The sequence below is a fragment of the Manis javanica genome, chromosome 1 (assembly GCF_040802235.1).
Source record: "Manis javanica isolate MJ-LG chromosome 1, MJ_LKY, whole genome shotgun sequence".
Lineage (NCBI taxonomy): Eukaryota > Metazoa > Chordata > Mammalia > Pholidota > Manidae > Manis > Manis javanica.
Window position 1 is genome coordinate 224692778 of NC_133156.1, and position 16584 is coordinate 224709361.

General features: G+C 56.8%; 1 protein-coding gene across 7 annotated transcripts in view; it reads right to left on the reverse strand.

Moving 5' to 3' along the window:
* KLHL29 (kelch like family member 29) overlaps positions 1–16584 on the reverse strand; it is a 296154-nt gene that overhangs the window by 9349 nt on the left and 270221 nt on the right. For all 7 annotated transcript variants that reach the window (XM_073215972.1, XM_073215992.1, XM_073215989.1 and 4 more), the window contains 6 exons: positions 12516–12654; positions 4100–4302; positions 2584–2843; positions 1017–1215; positions 672–854; positions 286–466 (listed from right to left, as the gene is read on the reverse strand). In XM_073215972.1, the coding sequence (XP_073072073.1) occupies positions 286–466; positions 672–854; positions 1017–1215; positions 2584–2843; positions 4100–4302; positions 12516–12654 (1165 nt within the window). The remainder of the gene's footprint in view (positions 1–285; positions 467–671; positions 855–1016; positions 1216–2583; positions 2844–4099; positions 4303–12515; positions 12655–16584) is intronic.

Genomic DNA, 16584 nt, shown 5'->3' on the forward strand with positions numbered 1-16584 from the left:
GCCCTCACCGCCAAGTCCGTCTGTGCCTTTCTGTGAGTGGGCCTCCTGCCTCCAGCTTGTCTGACCCCTGAATGGGACCAGAGTGTCCCATTTCAGTGACTAGGCAGCTGTCATCCTTGCTGCTTCTACCTCCCATCTCCAGTCCTCTCCCTTTGCTGTGTTTGAAGAGCCTGGGGCTGTTGGTCTCTAGCCAGTCTCAGCTGAGTGGGTGTTGGGGAGGAGGAGTGCTGTGATTTTAGCTTTAGGTGAAAGAGGAAGCCCCTGCTGTGACCTTGGCCTCATTACCTCTCCACGTGGTCCATGTTGCCTGCCACGCCAAGTCCCCCGAGGGTGTAAATCTTCCCATCGTAGACAAGGCTATTGTGCCGGCAGCGGGGGACCGTCATTCTGGAGACGAGGTTCCAGTTATCGAGCAGGGACATGTAGCACCAGACATCGGCCAGCGTCACCCCTGATTCCATCCCACCTGTAGGCAGTATGGGAGGTCCAGAGAGTGGGCAGGGGGTGAGGAGGTGCCCAAGGCTGGGCGAGCCCAGACCCAGGGTCAGGAGGAGAAGCCTTCGCCGGACAAGCAGACCCTTCTGGGCCCTGGCCTTCCTTAGCCCTGGTGTGCGAGGAGACCCCTTGGGAAGTCTGTGCCCAGTCCCCCAGCCAGCCCCAAGGGGCCTCACCTGAGAGGTAGATGTTGTCCCCGGCGCTCACCACACTGAAGAACTCGCGGTCATAGAAAGGCAGTGAGGCCAGGGGGTACCACTTGTTGTTCTGCGGGTTCCAGCAGGTAACGGCCACCAGGGAGCGCTGGGTCATCCCCACCATCTGACGGCCCCCGACCAAAACGATGACCTCGGCCACACCTGCAGGAACACAGATGGGCACCCTCAGGACACTGCCACCGCTGTGGCACCCAACATTGTCATTGTCTGAGCCTGGTGCCTCTCTGGGGACCACCCAGAATTGGGCTGACCCGCTAAGTGATGGCACCTGCGTTTTGGAGGCTCGGGGGTGTCCCTCAATACCTGCTGAGAGACGGGGCCGGGTTCGGGGTGTCTGCATCTCCTGGCGGGCATGGGGCAGCATGTGGTAACGTTTGGCCTCATTGACCAGGTCCCGACAGGCTTCCGATGATTTGATCAGCTCCTCGTTGTCAACAACATTGAGCAGGTAGCTGGGGTGGATGAAAGGGAGGCGGACCACGGCCAGGAGCTCCGCCGCATGCTACAGGATCAAGGAGACACGAATCTGCTCAGATTATACAGGTGGAGCCACCTCTTGTGAGTTGTATGGAGAAGAAAGAAAGGAGAGGTGTGGTGCTGCACAATGTGGATAATTTGTTTGGTGTTGGCTTGGGAGAGTAGAGACTGCTCACCCAGGTTAGCCAGTGGGAGCTCCCGGCAGCTGGAGGGGAGGGGAGGAAGGGAGGGAGGTCTGGTGAGCTGCAGCTGCCCCTGGGCTGGACCACCGTTCCCGGATTCAGCACCTTCCCGCCTCCCCCAGGCCATGGGCCTCTGCTTCCCACCGGGATGCAGGGGCGCTGAGCTGAGGCTCCTCATGGTCACTGGGGTATGCACGGGGCAGGCACTTGGGAGCAGGTGGGAGGGCCCAGGAAAGCTGATGGTGGTACCAAGCATCCCAGTCACTTCTGTCAGAACCTGTGTTCCCCCCGAGTACCAGCAAATCCTTTCAGTGGCCTCCCAGTGCCTCTGCTTGGCCCCTGGGCCCTCTCTCCTTGACTGAAGGCTTTCCATGGACCAGCCTGAAGCCCCCTCCATCTTCTGGGCTCAGTGGTGGGATGGGGGTGCAGAGCCACATCTGCATCCTGGAGCCACCTAATGCTATTGACTGCAGCCTCTGGCCCGGTCCTCATACTTCTTATTGCTCCACATGCACAAAGTACCTTGTCATCTGTCTGCCCAGCTCATCTGGGCTCTGGCCCCCTGGCCCTGCCCTCCTGGGTGCTGCTTTCTGGGTGGGCTCTGGGCTCTCCTGCAGCTACTGCGTGTCTGCACTAATGCCCCGGGGTGGCTCACATGTGAGAAGCCAGGAGATTCTGTGTGAGCAGGGCCTTTGGGCAGGGCTTTCTGGTCCTGTTGGGGTGTGCTTGATCTCCTGTGACTCAGGTGCCCCTCTGGGGACCCTGTGCTCCTCTCCTGCCCTGATCTCTGGCCCTGGTTTCTCCAGCTGGCCCGTCCATGGGACTCACCCCCCCTCCCATCATGTGGTCCAGGTGCTCCCACCCATGGCTGGGGCTGCCTCTGCTGCGTCTGAGCTCAGGGGGGCCCCAGGGCCCCTTGGCTCAGGCACGTACCTCTCCCTGCAGGTACTGGGGCTTTGCACCCAGCCCTGCGGCCCCTTGGTCAGCGTTCAGGTGGAATGCCAGCCCTTGACAATCCTCTGGGGACTGACTTCTCATCTCTCATGCCTCCCTTCTTCTGCCCGTGGGAGAAGTTCCAGCTTCCTCCTGCTGGGCCTACTGGCTCCCATGAGCTCCCGCTGCTGGTCAGACCAGGCAGCCCCACCTCCTTCACTTTCCTTCATCCTCGGCCCAGACAGAGGGAGAGGGGAGGCTGGTGGGGCAGGCCCTACCTGTGCTCGGGACACAGGGTCCTTCTTGATCCACTTGATGACGGTCTCGTATACCAGCTCCTCGGCCTTGGTGTTGAGGCTGTCATTGGAGATGTAAGCAATGAAGTCGTCCTTGGAGATGCTGAGGATCTCCTCCTGGGCCGCCACCTCGGGGAAGATCTGCAGTGCGAAGGCCTTGGCCATGTGGTAGAGCTCGCTGCACTGCATGGCCTCGGCCATGGCCAGCACCCCCAGGCAGTTGCTGGCCGTCAGCTGCTTCTCTGGGGGCAAGAGCACATGATCACTGACTACGAGGCCCCGGAAGAGGTCATCACCTGCTGCTGTCGCCTGTCTGAGCCCATGTCCCTGTGACCTGTCTCCAGCATCCACAGTCCCCCTGTGTCTCTGGAGCTGTAGATCCATTTTCTGGGTACAAACTCTGTTTCACACTGACTCTCCAGGAGGTGTGGAGTATCAGTACCTGGCCTGGGGCTTCCACACTGCCTGTGCATGAAGGAGGCCTCAGAGCCCAGGTCTGGGCTGGGGGCAAGGGTCACACTGAGGCTCGTGGGGTCTCCCATGATTATGACAGGCATGTCGGGGGTCACAGGTTCCTACTGTAGAGTCATGCCAGCAGTAACACCCCTCTTGTGTCCACCCACCATTTCCCAAGGGCCTCAGCCTCACCCATCCTGACCTTTAGGTCTGGGTCAGTCTGGCCGACTCTCCAGACCTGTCACGAGTGCTTATTCTAGCCTAGGTGTGTCTGAGTCCAGGAGCTCCTCACTTTGTGGGCCTAACTCTGGAGCTGTGGCTCCTGACTCTTCTAGATGGCTATTTCCCCCCGCCCCAACCAGCTCACTTCTCAGGCCCCTGGCTGTCCCCACCTGTCCTCAGCCCCTACTTCTTTCTCCTTCACTCCGTGTCCAGGCCCGGGGGTTCTGGCAACCCTCATTTTCGCCCCTCCCTCTCCTGACTCCCTTTGGTTGGCAGCTCTGACTGTAGAGTAAATGTGTTCTCTGGGTCGGGGCTCGCTGGAAGTCCCTGACACTCAGATCTCCATCCTGTTCAGCAGGTCTGGGTGTCCAGGGGACAGTTCACATGTCGAGACCTGTGCGGACATCTTCTGTGTTATGTGTATTACTAAGTTAAAAAAAAGTTTTGTGGCTCCTTCATTCAGTGTTTAGATAATAAGGCTATGAGGTCAGGGTGCAGGCTCCCCAGGAGCAGAGCATTCACACAGCCCTGTGGCCCCATTTGTCTTCACAAAGCTGCCTGGACCACAGTGTGCCCTCTGCTGCCCACGGGGGAGTGACACCAGGTATTCTCTGTGGGGGTGAGTAAAGGCATTCAGTTATCCAAATTCCCCTCTTAAAACCTCTGTGTGAAACCCAGCTACACAGTGAGGTGGTCTGGGCCTGTACACACACAGCCTCCCTCCTCCCGCCCGAAATCCATAATGTTTTTGAATTTCTTGCCCATCTTTCACTTTTTTGCACTGTTCCCCCTAGGTAGCACATGTGCCCCCTGGGCTCACCAAGAAAGGACACACAGACTTTGCAGAAGGTGTGGAACTGGAACTTGCTGGCCGCCTCCAGCAGCGTCTTGGCATTGGCCGAGTCGATGACCAGGGAGCCGGTGTAGACAAACTCCAGCAGCAGCTCGAGGACGTCGGCCTGCAGGTTGGACAGGACGAGCTCCAGCTTCTCCCGACCGCACTGGCTGCCGTCTTGCACCGACCTAGGCACAGAGACCAGGGTGTCCTTACCTGCCACCCAGCGGCCACAGCGCTGCCTCCTCACAGGGCTAGATCTCCCTGCACGCCTCAGCCGTGCCCTTCGCTTTAGGACTCAAGGGACACGGCCTGACACCTGAACCTAATGACCTTACACGGGATCTGAAAAAGAAGAGTCTGAGCAGAGATGCCCAAAAGAACAGAAAACCCTGCTTCTCACTACTTGGCATGTCCATGCAAAAAAGATGCAAATCAAAAAGCATGAGCTGTGGATGGGAACGCGGACCAGGACTGGCCTCAAAGGGAAACAATACGGTTCGGCCCCGGTGCTGGCCCTGGATCCACCAAACAAGGCCGCCGGATCCCAGGCCCTGGGGCCTGTCACATTCGGTGGGAGATTCTCCACCAAGACCGAGGCTCCCGATCGGCTGTGATCACAGCCGATCTGGAGACGTCTCTGGATCGCCCCAAAGACTGAGGGCCCCAAGCTGTCTGGGATCCCCAACTCCAACCCCACCTCTTCCCCAAAACATATTGTTTCCTTTTAGGCATGGGAAGGAAGCCCTTCATGACATTGCTTTGAAACTGAGGACGAGACGAGATAGACGGACAGAATGGTCAGAGCTGGGAGGAGGGGAGGGGAGCGACCAAGGACTTCCGCCACAGACAGCCAGCAGCCATGACCTGGGGCCTGGCCCGGGGCGGGGCCCTCCTGCCACATGGAGCACGGGGTCAGAGGTCAGAGTGGCCTGCCTGTCGGGTGTGCATCGGGCTTATGAACTGGGGAGCAGGGGAGGGACACAAATATATAAATATGTTTATATCTGGTGTCTACAGAAATACAAAACCATGGCCAAGGCTCCTAAGGCCTGGCAGCCGCGCCCTAAAGCTGCACCTGGAAGGAAACAGATAAGATGAAGCAAAAATCACACCAGGAGGAAAGACACCCAGAGCGTTACGAGTCAGGAGGCAGGCTTCTCAGGGGCCCCTGGCTTGGCACCTCGTCTCGGCTGCTCTGACCAGCCCTGCTTCCCACACTGGGCCTGGTCCTGCCCACGGCTGGGCTCAGCCATGTGGCTGAGAAACAACTTCGGCATTGCCCACACTCCTGGGGATGCCAGGGGCTGGGCCTCTCGTGACTGGCCCCTGGGGTGCACCTGTGACTGGTGGTGGGGCTGTGGAGGTATCTGGAAAGTGAGCAGGCTAGCCCCAGAGCGAGGCCAATTCCTGTGTGGGCAGGGAGCTAGGGGACCTGGGTGCCCCTGCTCTGCCACCAATAGACAGGCCCCCTTGGCCTCTCTGGCCCTCAGGCTCCTCTTCTGCAAAACAAGAGGATTGAACCCGATGAGGTCCGAAGTCCCATGGAGAGTTCACACGACAGAAGCTGGAAAACACCCTTCCTACAAGACTCAGCGCCACATGACAGTACTTGAGATGCCACCATTAGAGCAACATTCTCTCCAGTCAGGCCTTGGCCTCCCAGGGCCTTTAAAACACAAATATGAGCAGGCAGGGAGCAGGTGAGGCTGTGCTCTTGCTGCCGGAACAAGCGTCCAGGGCTCCCTTCCCAGGGAGGGGGTGCTCGGTGCACCCCAGAGGGGCATTCTGCCTCTAAACCCTGGGCAGGCCCGGACCTGGGAGGGAAAGGTGCAGCTCAACAGAGGGCCTGAGCACAGCCCCTTCTCAAGCCCAGAGACACACTGTGGTGTTTGTAAAGTGACTTTACATACCTAGTCTTCTGTTGGTTGGCGTGCATTTCCATGTTTGGGTGCCTTTGTTAAATATAAAAATAGTTCATTACATGATCACTTGAAACCACAAATTCTGAAACACTAAGGCCACAGGTGCCACCTGGCCAACCTCTCAGTCCCCTTCTTTGCTGCCTCTGCCTTCATTCCTACGTGCCACTGTCTGGCCTTTCCTCCTCACGCCCTTCATGCTCAGCAGAGGTCACACTGTGCCACCAGGGCAAGGCTGATGGGACCCAGGCAGGGCCGTTCACCTTCTCCCAAGGCCCCGGACCATGCTGCCTCCACCTCTGGCCCACTGGGCACGAGGTCTGTGGGGAGTGGCTGGAGGCCTCTGGGGCCAGATGTGCTGAGCTGAATGACCATTCCACTAGGCCGGTCGAGGCTCTGTTGGTGGCTGAGTCCAAGATCTGTTGGAGATGAGGCTCCAGACAGTGAGGCCTTGTGTGGCTCCCCTGAATGTGCACGTTTATTGTCCACACACGTGTACATGAAGTGTGGCCCAGACAGCTGTGGGCTGAGGGAGGTCAGGGGCTGCTCTCCTTCCCTGACCATCAGACTGTCTTCGGACTGGACACAGTGCCCCTTACAACTCCTCCCTCTGAGCGGGATCCCCTGGAAGACATCACCCCTGATGGGTGACCATTCTGTCCCTCTCCTAACCTGGCTCTTGGGCTCTGAGAATCATGTTGCATTCAGTCCTTTGGAGTATCTGGGGAGCCTCTGGGCATTTGGGGCCATGAAGTGACCTTGGAGGGACATGGAACGGGGTGGCCATAACCGTGTCAGCTCAGAGCTATGTACCTGACACTTGGGGGTGAGCCTGCGGGTTCTATCAGAGATTAAAAGTTCCTGGGATCACCTTCACCCAAGAGGGCTGTGAGCTGGGGAGAGCCTAGAGGAGGGAACCCTGCTCGGCGGGCCTGGCTCTGTGGGTGTTCCAGGGGTGCCCTTGGAGATCCCAGCCTTAGCTATCTGCTCACCTGGGCTGAGAGCTGCCCTCTCCAGATTTCAGGCTGGAGCCCTCATCAACCCTCATGCACCTCAGTGAGCAGGCACCTTCAACCTTCAAGTTGGATGTGCACTAATGAGGGGGAACGGCAGGGCAGAGGTGGGCGGGCGGCATCACGGAACAGGTGGTGAACGTGGGTGCTGCCCTGTTCTGCTCCAGAGAGCGAGCCTGCCCTGCCAATGTGACTCCCACTCTGTCGCATGTGGAGGTGCTTAGGCATGGCACGTCATCAGCTCCAGGGCCCAGACACGGGCACACACCAGACCCTCTGGGCCTGAGGACTTGCACAGCTCACATGGGTGCGGGCCCACCCATGGCAGCTTGGCGATGGGTCTGAGTCACGTCATTCTGCCAGCATCGAGGTGTGTGAATCTCTCCTTTGTTATCTGGTCTTCTAGCCACATTATTATACCAGGAAAGGGAGCAGAGTGCCACCTGATAGGCCCAGCTTTGCAAGGAAGGAGGGGAAAGGCAGACGGCTTGATCATTGTGTTAAAGTCCCTGGGGCTCCCCTATGTCCGGGATGTGTGCCACTCGACTATGGAGATCCTTTTAGCTTCCCCAGGAGAGGAAGATGGAGTGAGGAGCCCAGAGCTTATACACAAGCCCAGAGGCTTGTGAACATCACCTTGAACAATCAATTTGTACACCTACTTTCATTTGATATGAGAAGAGGATGTAACTCAAATGTGTCATTGGCTCCAGCAAGCTTTGTGAGATCTGGGTTTGAGCTGGAAGGCAGAAGCCAGGTCTCTGTCCCATCTGCTGCAATGAGGGCCTCTCTTTTGGGGCTGAGCATTTTCTCCCACAGCCAGGTGTGGGGAATATGTTCAGAAATGCTGGCAGGGAGGGGACTCTAAAGAACGGTCCCCTGTCCTTTCTGACAGGGCCTGCAACCTGCCCAGCTGGTGAGTGAATTCCGTGTCCCCTGGGGCCCTTTGATCCCAGGGGATAAGTAAAGGAACTTTTCCTCCATGGGCCCAAAAGGAAGTCTAGGGCAAATCTGGATCGTGCTCGTGGGGCTGAGAAGTGACTCTGGAGAGGCTGCAACCCAAGGACCCCACTAGGTCTAGTCTGTTCAAAATGTCCTCCCTCCTTCCCTGGCCTGGGGCTCAGCCCACTGTCCTCTCATCCATCAACCCTGCTGGGCATCTGCCTCCGGCCTGGTGCAGGCGGGGCGTGGTTCACGTCACCCAGAGATGAAGCCACAGCTCCTTTTCCTGCGGGGTTTTCACCCGGATTGTCACAGGACTCCGAGGGGGGCAACAAAAGGATGGTGAGGCAGGCCTGGCAGCTCAGCACAGGCTTTGCCCTGAGCTTCCTGACGGCCTGGGGGCTCTTCCCATGGCCCTCAGGCCCCCTCGAGTCCTCCCCATTCCAGAGGATACACCCTTCCTGGGCATGTGGGTGGAGCCTGCGACTCAGCTACTACATCAGGTGGGGACTGTCTTCTCTTGGGCAGATGCAGTGGTGTTTCCAGCAGATATGCACACACACACACACACACACACACACACACACATACACACACGAACTCTGCATCTCTCTTGCTTGCATATCTGTCCACACTATCAACCCTGAGATTTCACTTTCCTTCTTACAGACTCGGTGCACAAATAAAAACTACATTTTTGTTCTTCCCCAGATTAGCAAATGCATGATGAGTGCGAACTTTGGAGTCAGCCCTCGTTCAAATGCCATATCTACTGGTCACTTGAAATTCTCCGGGTCTCAATGTCTGCGTCTGTAAAATGGGGATATTAATGGCACCTGCTTCTCAGGGTTAGGGAGAGGATTTCTGGGATGACATTAGACATCTCTACAAGTCTCCTTGTGGGCTGAGTCTTGCCCTCGTCAGAGGAAGGAGACAAGAGTTTGAAATGAAATAAGGGAAAACTAAGGGAAAGAAGGTGCTGCCACTTCACCAAAAGCAGGAACACATGTGAAGAGAGCACACACGGGTTAAGGGGGGTGGCCTGGAGAAGAGGGCTCTGGGCAGGACATCAGCCTGGTCACGGGACTGGTGGGCAGCTGAGCTGGTCAGGAGAGAACACAGGGAGACCTGGCTCTCCCACTCCCTGTCTGTCATCGTCATGAAGCAAAATCTGACCTGCCAACCCCAGGCTGAATACCAAGCTCTGTGGTTCAGCTCCAGCCTCCTGCACCAGCCTCATTCTCTCTCTCTGCACCCCGTGCTGGGCACGGCAGCAGCATGGCATCGCATGCAGCGCCTCAGCCCCCTGTGATCCTGGGACACTTGCTCCTGCTTGTCTCCTGTCTCTGGTGCGCTCTCCCGCTTTGCCTGCCGAATCCCATCCTTTGTTCAAATCCCACGCCAGCCGTCAGTTCTCAGGGACTGCCCAGAGAGTTAGGCGCTGTGCCCGTGAGCCCTGAGCTTTCTGTTTCTGCACTCGTCTGCTCTGCCAGCCACACTTCTTTACAAGGCCCCCACCAGACTGTGGGCCCCCTGACGGCACAGCCCCATCTCATCTGGCGATTTGTGCGAGACTGGCACCCAGGAGGGGCTCCTGCTTGTTGGCTGAGTGGAGAGTCATGCATGACCTGGTTTCCCTAGGTTTGTCCTGTGCTTCCAGGATGGGTGTCCACCTGGGGGTGGGGCTGGGTGCTGGGGCCGTGTCCTCACTGGGGCTGGAGTGCTGAACGTGTCACCTGTCCCAGGCTGGAGGTGGGGAGGAGTCTAGCTTGAGTCTCCAGGCCTGGGGCTCCTGGGACAGCAGAGGTAGGTACCTGCCTGACAGCACTCACCTAGGCCCTCAGGAAGATTAGGACTGGGACAGCGTGTCCACAGATGGTCGCTACTCCCTCTGTGTAATCTGAGCAGCTGCCTGAGAGGGAAGACCCTGCACAGGGCTTGCTGGGCGTGGGGACCACATCTGTGCGGCTGCCGCGCTTGAAGTCTGCAGAGCCACAGACCCCAGGAGACTGAAATGACAGGAGACTGTGCTCTGACCACTGAGAATATGATCTTCTCAAGGGTTTGACGTGGCCAGAAAGGAAACCACCTTGCTGTAGAGAGTCTGCTCTCCTCCCCAAGAAAGAATCTGTTGGAGCTATTGGCAAAATGGCGACACGTGCCCATGGTCAGGACAAGGGAAGTAAAGCTTAAAATGGCTGTAAATCCACACTGTGATCTTCAGCCACAAGGGCACCTCTGGCTCTGACGTGGCTTCCCCACTCCCAGCGTGACCCTCACGTACACTGAAGGCCCAGCCCTGTCTCTCAGACCTCAGACCCCTCCTGGCTCAGCTCCATCCAGGCTGCCCACCAGTGGCTCTGCTTGGGTGGCCCGCGGGCTGCCACAAACATTCATCTTCCCCCAGCTCTCCTGACTCCGGCCCAGGACCTGCCTCCCTCTCTGTGACCGCACCCTTTTCCTGCCTGGGTATTTGCCCTTGGGAAGCCTCTCCAGGGGTGGCTCTGCCCATCCCTTTGTCACTCTGGAATGTCAGAGCTGGAAGGAAACCTGGACATCATTTGAACCAACTTCCTGTTTTACAGATGAGAAAACTGAAGGCCTGAGCGAGAGGAAGGGACTTGCCTGGGGTCACAGGATGAGTGGCAGAGTCAGGTGCATAACTCAGGTCTCCTAGTTCCCAAGGGGCACCCTCTTTTCTCAAGTGACTACCTCTTAGCCAGCACCCATCATTTCTAGTTAGGGTCACCGAGGCATCTTCTGCAGCTCTCCCACCTTCATCCCCTCTCCACTTCACCTGACTGCCCCACATCCTCAGACCAAGCCCACGGCCCCACTACCCATTCCACCCCAGTTCTCACCCATCTCTTGGAAGGCTATCTCCTTGTCCTCATGGCTCATGGTTGTTTTTGTTCCCCAAATTCCCATTCTAGGAAATCCGTGTTTTGCCTGGAAAAATTCTAGAACATTCCAGGCAATCTATTCCTTGGCCTGCCCAAGATACCTTCACTATTTTGGGTTCCCACCTAGTGGTGTCTTCTCTGTTGTGTGCAAGAGTTTGGCTTTACCTGTAAGGTCCCTAATGGGCTCCTATGCTCCTCTTGCCCACATCTTTCCAGCCCTGGGTGGGGCCGTCACTCAGCACCAACCTGCCCCTATATGCTGCCTTCTCTATGCTCACCCGCTAGTCTGGAACGGGGACCAAGGCTGTCGGATGCCACATTTGCACTCCAGTGGCCAGGTGCTGGCCTCTGATAGTTCCAGAATTTGCCAAGAGTGGCAGCATAGAGACCTCCCTTGGCCTGAAGGAGCCACTGGACATTCCCCTTCACCCCAGAGCTCATGCGCCTGACCCCTATGCTCGGACAGAGAGATCCCAAGCGCTGGGGCAGGAGACCCCAGCTGTCCTTCAGACTGGAAGTCACAAAGAGCCTGCCCCTTCCTGCATGGCTGCGGCCAGCGTGGCTGGGTGGGGCTTGCACGCCGGGCAGCTCAGCTCTAAGTGAAAGGACACAATGGGTTGGAAAGGAGATGCCAGCCAGTGTGCCATCCTGAAACAAAACACAGTCACTCTGGGGTTAGTTGGCAAGTCCAAACACAGCATTGGGAAGCAAGCAGAGGTCCTGTCCTCCCACTCTGAGCACAGTCCCGGCTCAGCGTCCGCCCCGGAGAGGCTGCAAGGCAAAATGAGCAGCGGCATTAATCTGCTGATGGGTGAGAGAAACAGGAGCGTTACCCTGGGCCGGGCCCTGACTGCACTCCCCCACTAAGGAGTAGGAGGTGGCCCCTGACTTCTTGGCGAGGGTATGAAGCAGACAGATTTTAAAAATCAACATAATGAAAAAAAGATGCTCATGCACCATTGAGACTTATTCAGGTAGAAATAGCCTGGGCAGAGGGGAAGGGAGCAAAGGCTGAGAGAGACCGTGTTTAGGACACGCCTGGTCTGTGCTCAGACAGCGCCGGTTTAGGCTCAGTGCACAGTATCAAGGCATGCAGAGTGAACGAGCCTTTGGCTACGAGCCTCTTCTCCCTGACTCAGCCTGTGGAAAAGAGGCCCCTTGGGGGCCTCATTCTCATCAGCGGGGGACAGTCTAGCCACCGTGCTTTCCTGGTGTTAAGTTCACCATCGCCAGCAGTGATGATGGCGCCGGGGACCCTGTGCTGGCCCAGTGGGGGCAGTGTGCAGTGGTCCCTTAAAGTGGAGTCTACAGTCCTCCTAATCTCAGGGAGGGCTTGCGAGTCACTGAGAACTTGGAATCCTCGGGGTAAGGCAGGGGTGTTGTCTACTGCTGGCAGAGGCCCCTGGTGAGCAGCAAAGCTGTGTGGGGCAGGCTGGGGGCAGGGGCTGCCCTGCGGCTGTGTGTGAGAGGGCACTCGGGAGGGGGAGGAGAAGGAGAGATGGCTACTGGCTCTGTGACAGGGAGTCACGCTTCAGGAACCTGTAAGAGAGGGGAGGAGAAAAGCGACACAAAAGCGTCCTACAAAGGAACAGACCCGACCACAGCTGGAAGGAAGGCAAACCTTTGAATCAGGTCCTTGAAATACAAGCTGCAGGAAGCTAGAACATTTTGGTGGACTTCAAACTCTCTGCCTTCAACAACAATTTTCAGGTCTGTAAACGCTTTCGCTCTGCGCTGCTGGTTCAATTCCTTCAACATTTCTGCAGAACAGAGAAGACAGACAGGGCCAGGTTCCCATTAAGAGGTTTTTTTTTTTAATTAAAATTTTTTTTTCAAGAAGTAGAGAAATAGGAAAATACTTGATACTGTTTCTTGGCAAGACTGGCTCAACACTGACAGTCAGAAGGAGTCACAGACATAATGCGTAAACAAGCAGCAACTGGGAGGGACTACGTGACCGAAGGACCAACGACTTCCAAAAGCAAATAAACAGATTAAAAAAAAAAATCAAACCCAGAAATTGAACGGCTGGGAGAAAAGGTTCCCATACTGACAGTCAGAAACATAGAGAATACATTGTCACAGACAACTCAAAACCGTTAAGTAACTACGGACAAGTTCTCCAAATGCCAATGAGTGCCGATGTATTGGATACCAAGTAAAGCATGGCATTGTGATGTAAGATGGGCTGGATATGGTTCAAAGGAATAAAAACCACAAAACCTGCAAAAACAGCGTCCCTTATGTTAGCCACTCATCACCATGGTGGGAGCGTGAGTTTCGTGGGGAGGGACACTGATTTCGGAGGGGTGAAGTGGGGGCCGGGGAGCACGTGCTTCCATGGCACACTTCCAGGACCGTTTTGGGAAGCAGGCAACAGGCAGGGGCTGTCTGCACTTCCTCCCATTCCCTGGGTCATTCTCTCAGGGTCCCACCCTCTCTTGGGGCTCCAGCATGAACAGCCTGGCTTGCAGCCCAGCAGGTCCCAGTGCGTGGCGTCTGGGGGCTTCCCACCCTGATGCACACCTACCTTTGCCCGGTGTCTTGGCCCCCGGGGCTGGCCCAGAGAGAGCCTCACGCCTGTGGGCTCTGAACCTGGGGATGTCAGAAGCTTCTCCCAGACCCACCTCAAGGCTCAGAAGTGGGGAGGAGAATCTGACAGCAACTGCTTAGTTTATATAAACTCATTCGTTTGCAAAAGTTAAGGCCTTCAGATGACCAGTACTCCCACCAGCCTTGCCTGGCCTGCCTGCCCTCTGGGCCCACTGGACAGAACCTGCCCTTAGCATTGCCGGTAGCTGCACATCAGAGGCCCAGATTCTTGGGTCAGAGTGACCCACTGTCAGGCAGGGTTCTGTCCTCGGGCAGGTGAATGGGAGGGAGATGTCTGTAGAATTGAGCGGCACCCTTGAGGCCCTCCACCATCACTCTGAGCCCTCTAGGCCTGTGCTGAACCCTGGCTTCTATTCTGGAAGGACCCTCCAGCTCGGCCAGTTAGTCACCTCTGTCCACACAGGCCAGCATCAGCTGCCTGCCAAGATGCCCTGCTGAGCCCAGCTCTGCCTCTGACACCTGTTTGTGGACAAGCCCCTGCACCCCAGCCTCTGTTTCCACATCTGTAAAATGGAGATAGAGGTTCCTGCTCTGTTTTTGGAGCCTGGTGAATATCAGGTGCTCAGGTTCATGGGTGGGCAAGGGCTTGTGGACTTTGAGGTCAGGTGGGCCCTTTTTCGAGAGGATCACCAGGCTTGGCTCTGCTGAGGACCAAGGAAGGACATGAGGTGGGGGGCCAGGAGCACACCCCACATGGGGGTACTGAGGTGTGTGGGCAATGCTGAACTGCTGACCCACTACCAACTGCACACCAGGCTGAGCTGGAGTCACAGCAGGGCACCTGCAGGGGTGGGGGTGAGCCTTAAGAAGGATCCCCATGGGTGTGCTCAGGCCTGGAGCAGGGGAGACCAGCAGGGCACAAAGCACCAGGTGTGGGGCGTGGAGCACCCCTGTGGGGCAGATACAGGGAACAAAGGGATGCAGTGGACAGGCTGACTGAGGTCAGATGTCAAGAGCCTTGCCAGGGGGCTTGAGCTTAACCCTGTGGGCACCAAGGAGTCGCCGTGGCTCTGTGTGGCGCAGTGACCAGCTTGGACGTGGGTTTCAGACAAAGAACTCTGGCAGCCACATGGAAGGCTGGCTAGGGAGTAATGGCAGCCGGGAGGCAGCAAACACCGTGCAGAGAGCCGGCCTCAGAGCCACACCCGAGGCAGGTCCTGAATGCGGCGTCCAGCAGCCACGTGACCTTGGGGAAGTTAATCTATCATCCCTGAAGCCTGTTTCTTTTGCTGAAGGTTAAATGAATTAGTCCAAGGTAAGCTGTCAATCGTGGGCCTGGCCAATAGTGAGTGCTCAACAGGTGGCAGGCTCGATGTTATTGGTGGCAGCGGCTAATTGCTTCATAATCCAAGTGAGAGATGACAAAGGCCTGAACTAAGACAGGAACAGAAAGGGCAGAGGAAGACAAGTATTTAGGCTACAGGTGCTATGGTCTGTAGTGCTGGAGGTAACTTGGTGGGGTGTGGGTATGGGGAACATTCCCGGTTTCTGGAGGGACACTGGGAAGGGAGCAGGGGATGACTTCAGCTTTGGGTTAGGGCCAGGGCCTGTGGAGAGAGGTGCAGGAGGCGGTGCTGGGCCCTGGGCTGGGTGAGGCAGTGGCGACCTGCAGCAGAAGCACAAGGCCTGGCCAGAGGCTTGGCTCAGGGAGAGCTTGCAGAGTTGGGCTGGGTTAAGGCTGAACTGCTAGGCTCACACATCAGCTCCAAAAAGAGCCACCAACCGAATTCCTTCTGAAAGCACGAGCCAGGTGGGTGATGTCACCTTTCTGAGGGAAGTTGTGTATGGGGAAAAGATTCTGGGCTGGAATGACAAAGATGTGGGTCCTGGTTCTCACTCCAGCTTTGCCACTAACTGGCTATGTGACCCTGGGCAGGCTGTTCCACTTTCAGTGCTCAGTGTCCTCATGCACCAAGGGGCACCTGCTCTATTGCCACACTGCAGTGAGTGACAGCTGCAGCCCCACATGCCTGCTCAGTTAGCCACGCTCAGGGGCCAGGAGAACACAGAGGTAGATAAAATGCCACTCCTTCCAGGCCCACCTCATTCTGACTGGTTTGGAAGATTTGACTTCAAACTAAGGTCCCAGTAATGGCCTGGGGCCTCGGCAGCAATGCCTCCTGCCCTGGGAATTCTGGGCAGGATCTGGAACGTGCTTGGAGAGCTAGGTCATTGCTGTAAATGTGGGCGCTCTCTACTCTACTTGGTGGAAATCTGGATTTAATAGCTGGGCAGGATTACTCAGTTTCAGAAGAATTTTTCAATTTATGAAAGTGCTCACCAGGGGATTCCTTCTCACAGCAGGGCCCCGAGTGCATTCTAAGTATTGATCAGTGAGTATGTGCTTACTGCTGCTGGCTAAGTGCCCAGTGGAGTGACGGCATTTCAGCATCTCGGGACATCCCTACTCAGGATCCACGGGAGGAAGCCAGCACCGACTCCGGGCACAAGCTGCCTTCCTGCCCACTCCTGTCTTGTCAAAGGGCAACCCCTTTGTGTGTGAGGGGCTCAAGGACTGGAGGCTCTGGGGAAGCCTGCCAGGCTGTCACACCAGTGCCCAGGATGGGCGTTGTGCAGGCCTTGGGCAGCCCTGGCAGGGGCTCGGTCTTCAGAGGGGACTCCAGCAGCACCCGGTGCCCACAGATATGGCTGCCTCAGGCTTGTGGGGGAGTGACCTCAGCATCAGGGGATTGTCGCTGGTCTCCCTGGCTTTGAGTGGGGTGGCCACCTGTGCCTTTGGGACTCCCACCCTTTGCCTCACCCACACAATGGCTGCCCCAGGCCTGGGACCTTGCTCTTCAGTGGGGAGCTCTCTGCAGCTGGGACCACCTGGCAGAAAGCATAGGCCTGCTCCCTCACTAGGCCTTCTCCCTGGCTCCCTGTAAGCGTACTTAACACTCTTTTACATTGCCCGGCCTCTTTTACATAATCCCCCTGCCCTCCGTCTTCCTCACATGCTCCTATAGCATCCTGGCTTACTTCTTTAGAGCATACTGTGTTATGATTATTTATTTACATGTATGTCTCCTGCACTAGATGGTTTTTTATATATATCTTCAACACTTAGCACAGGGTCT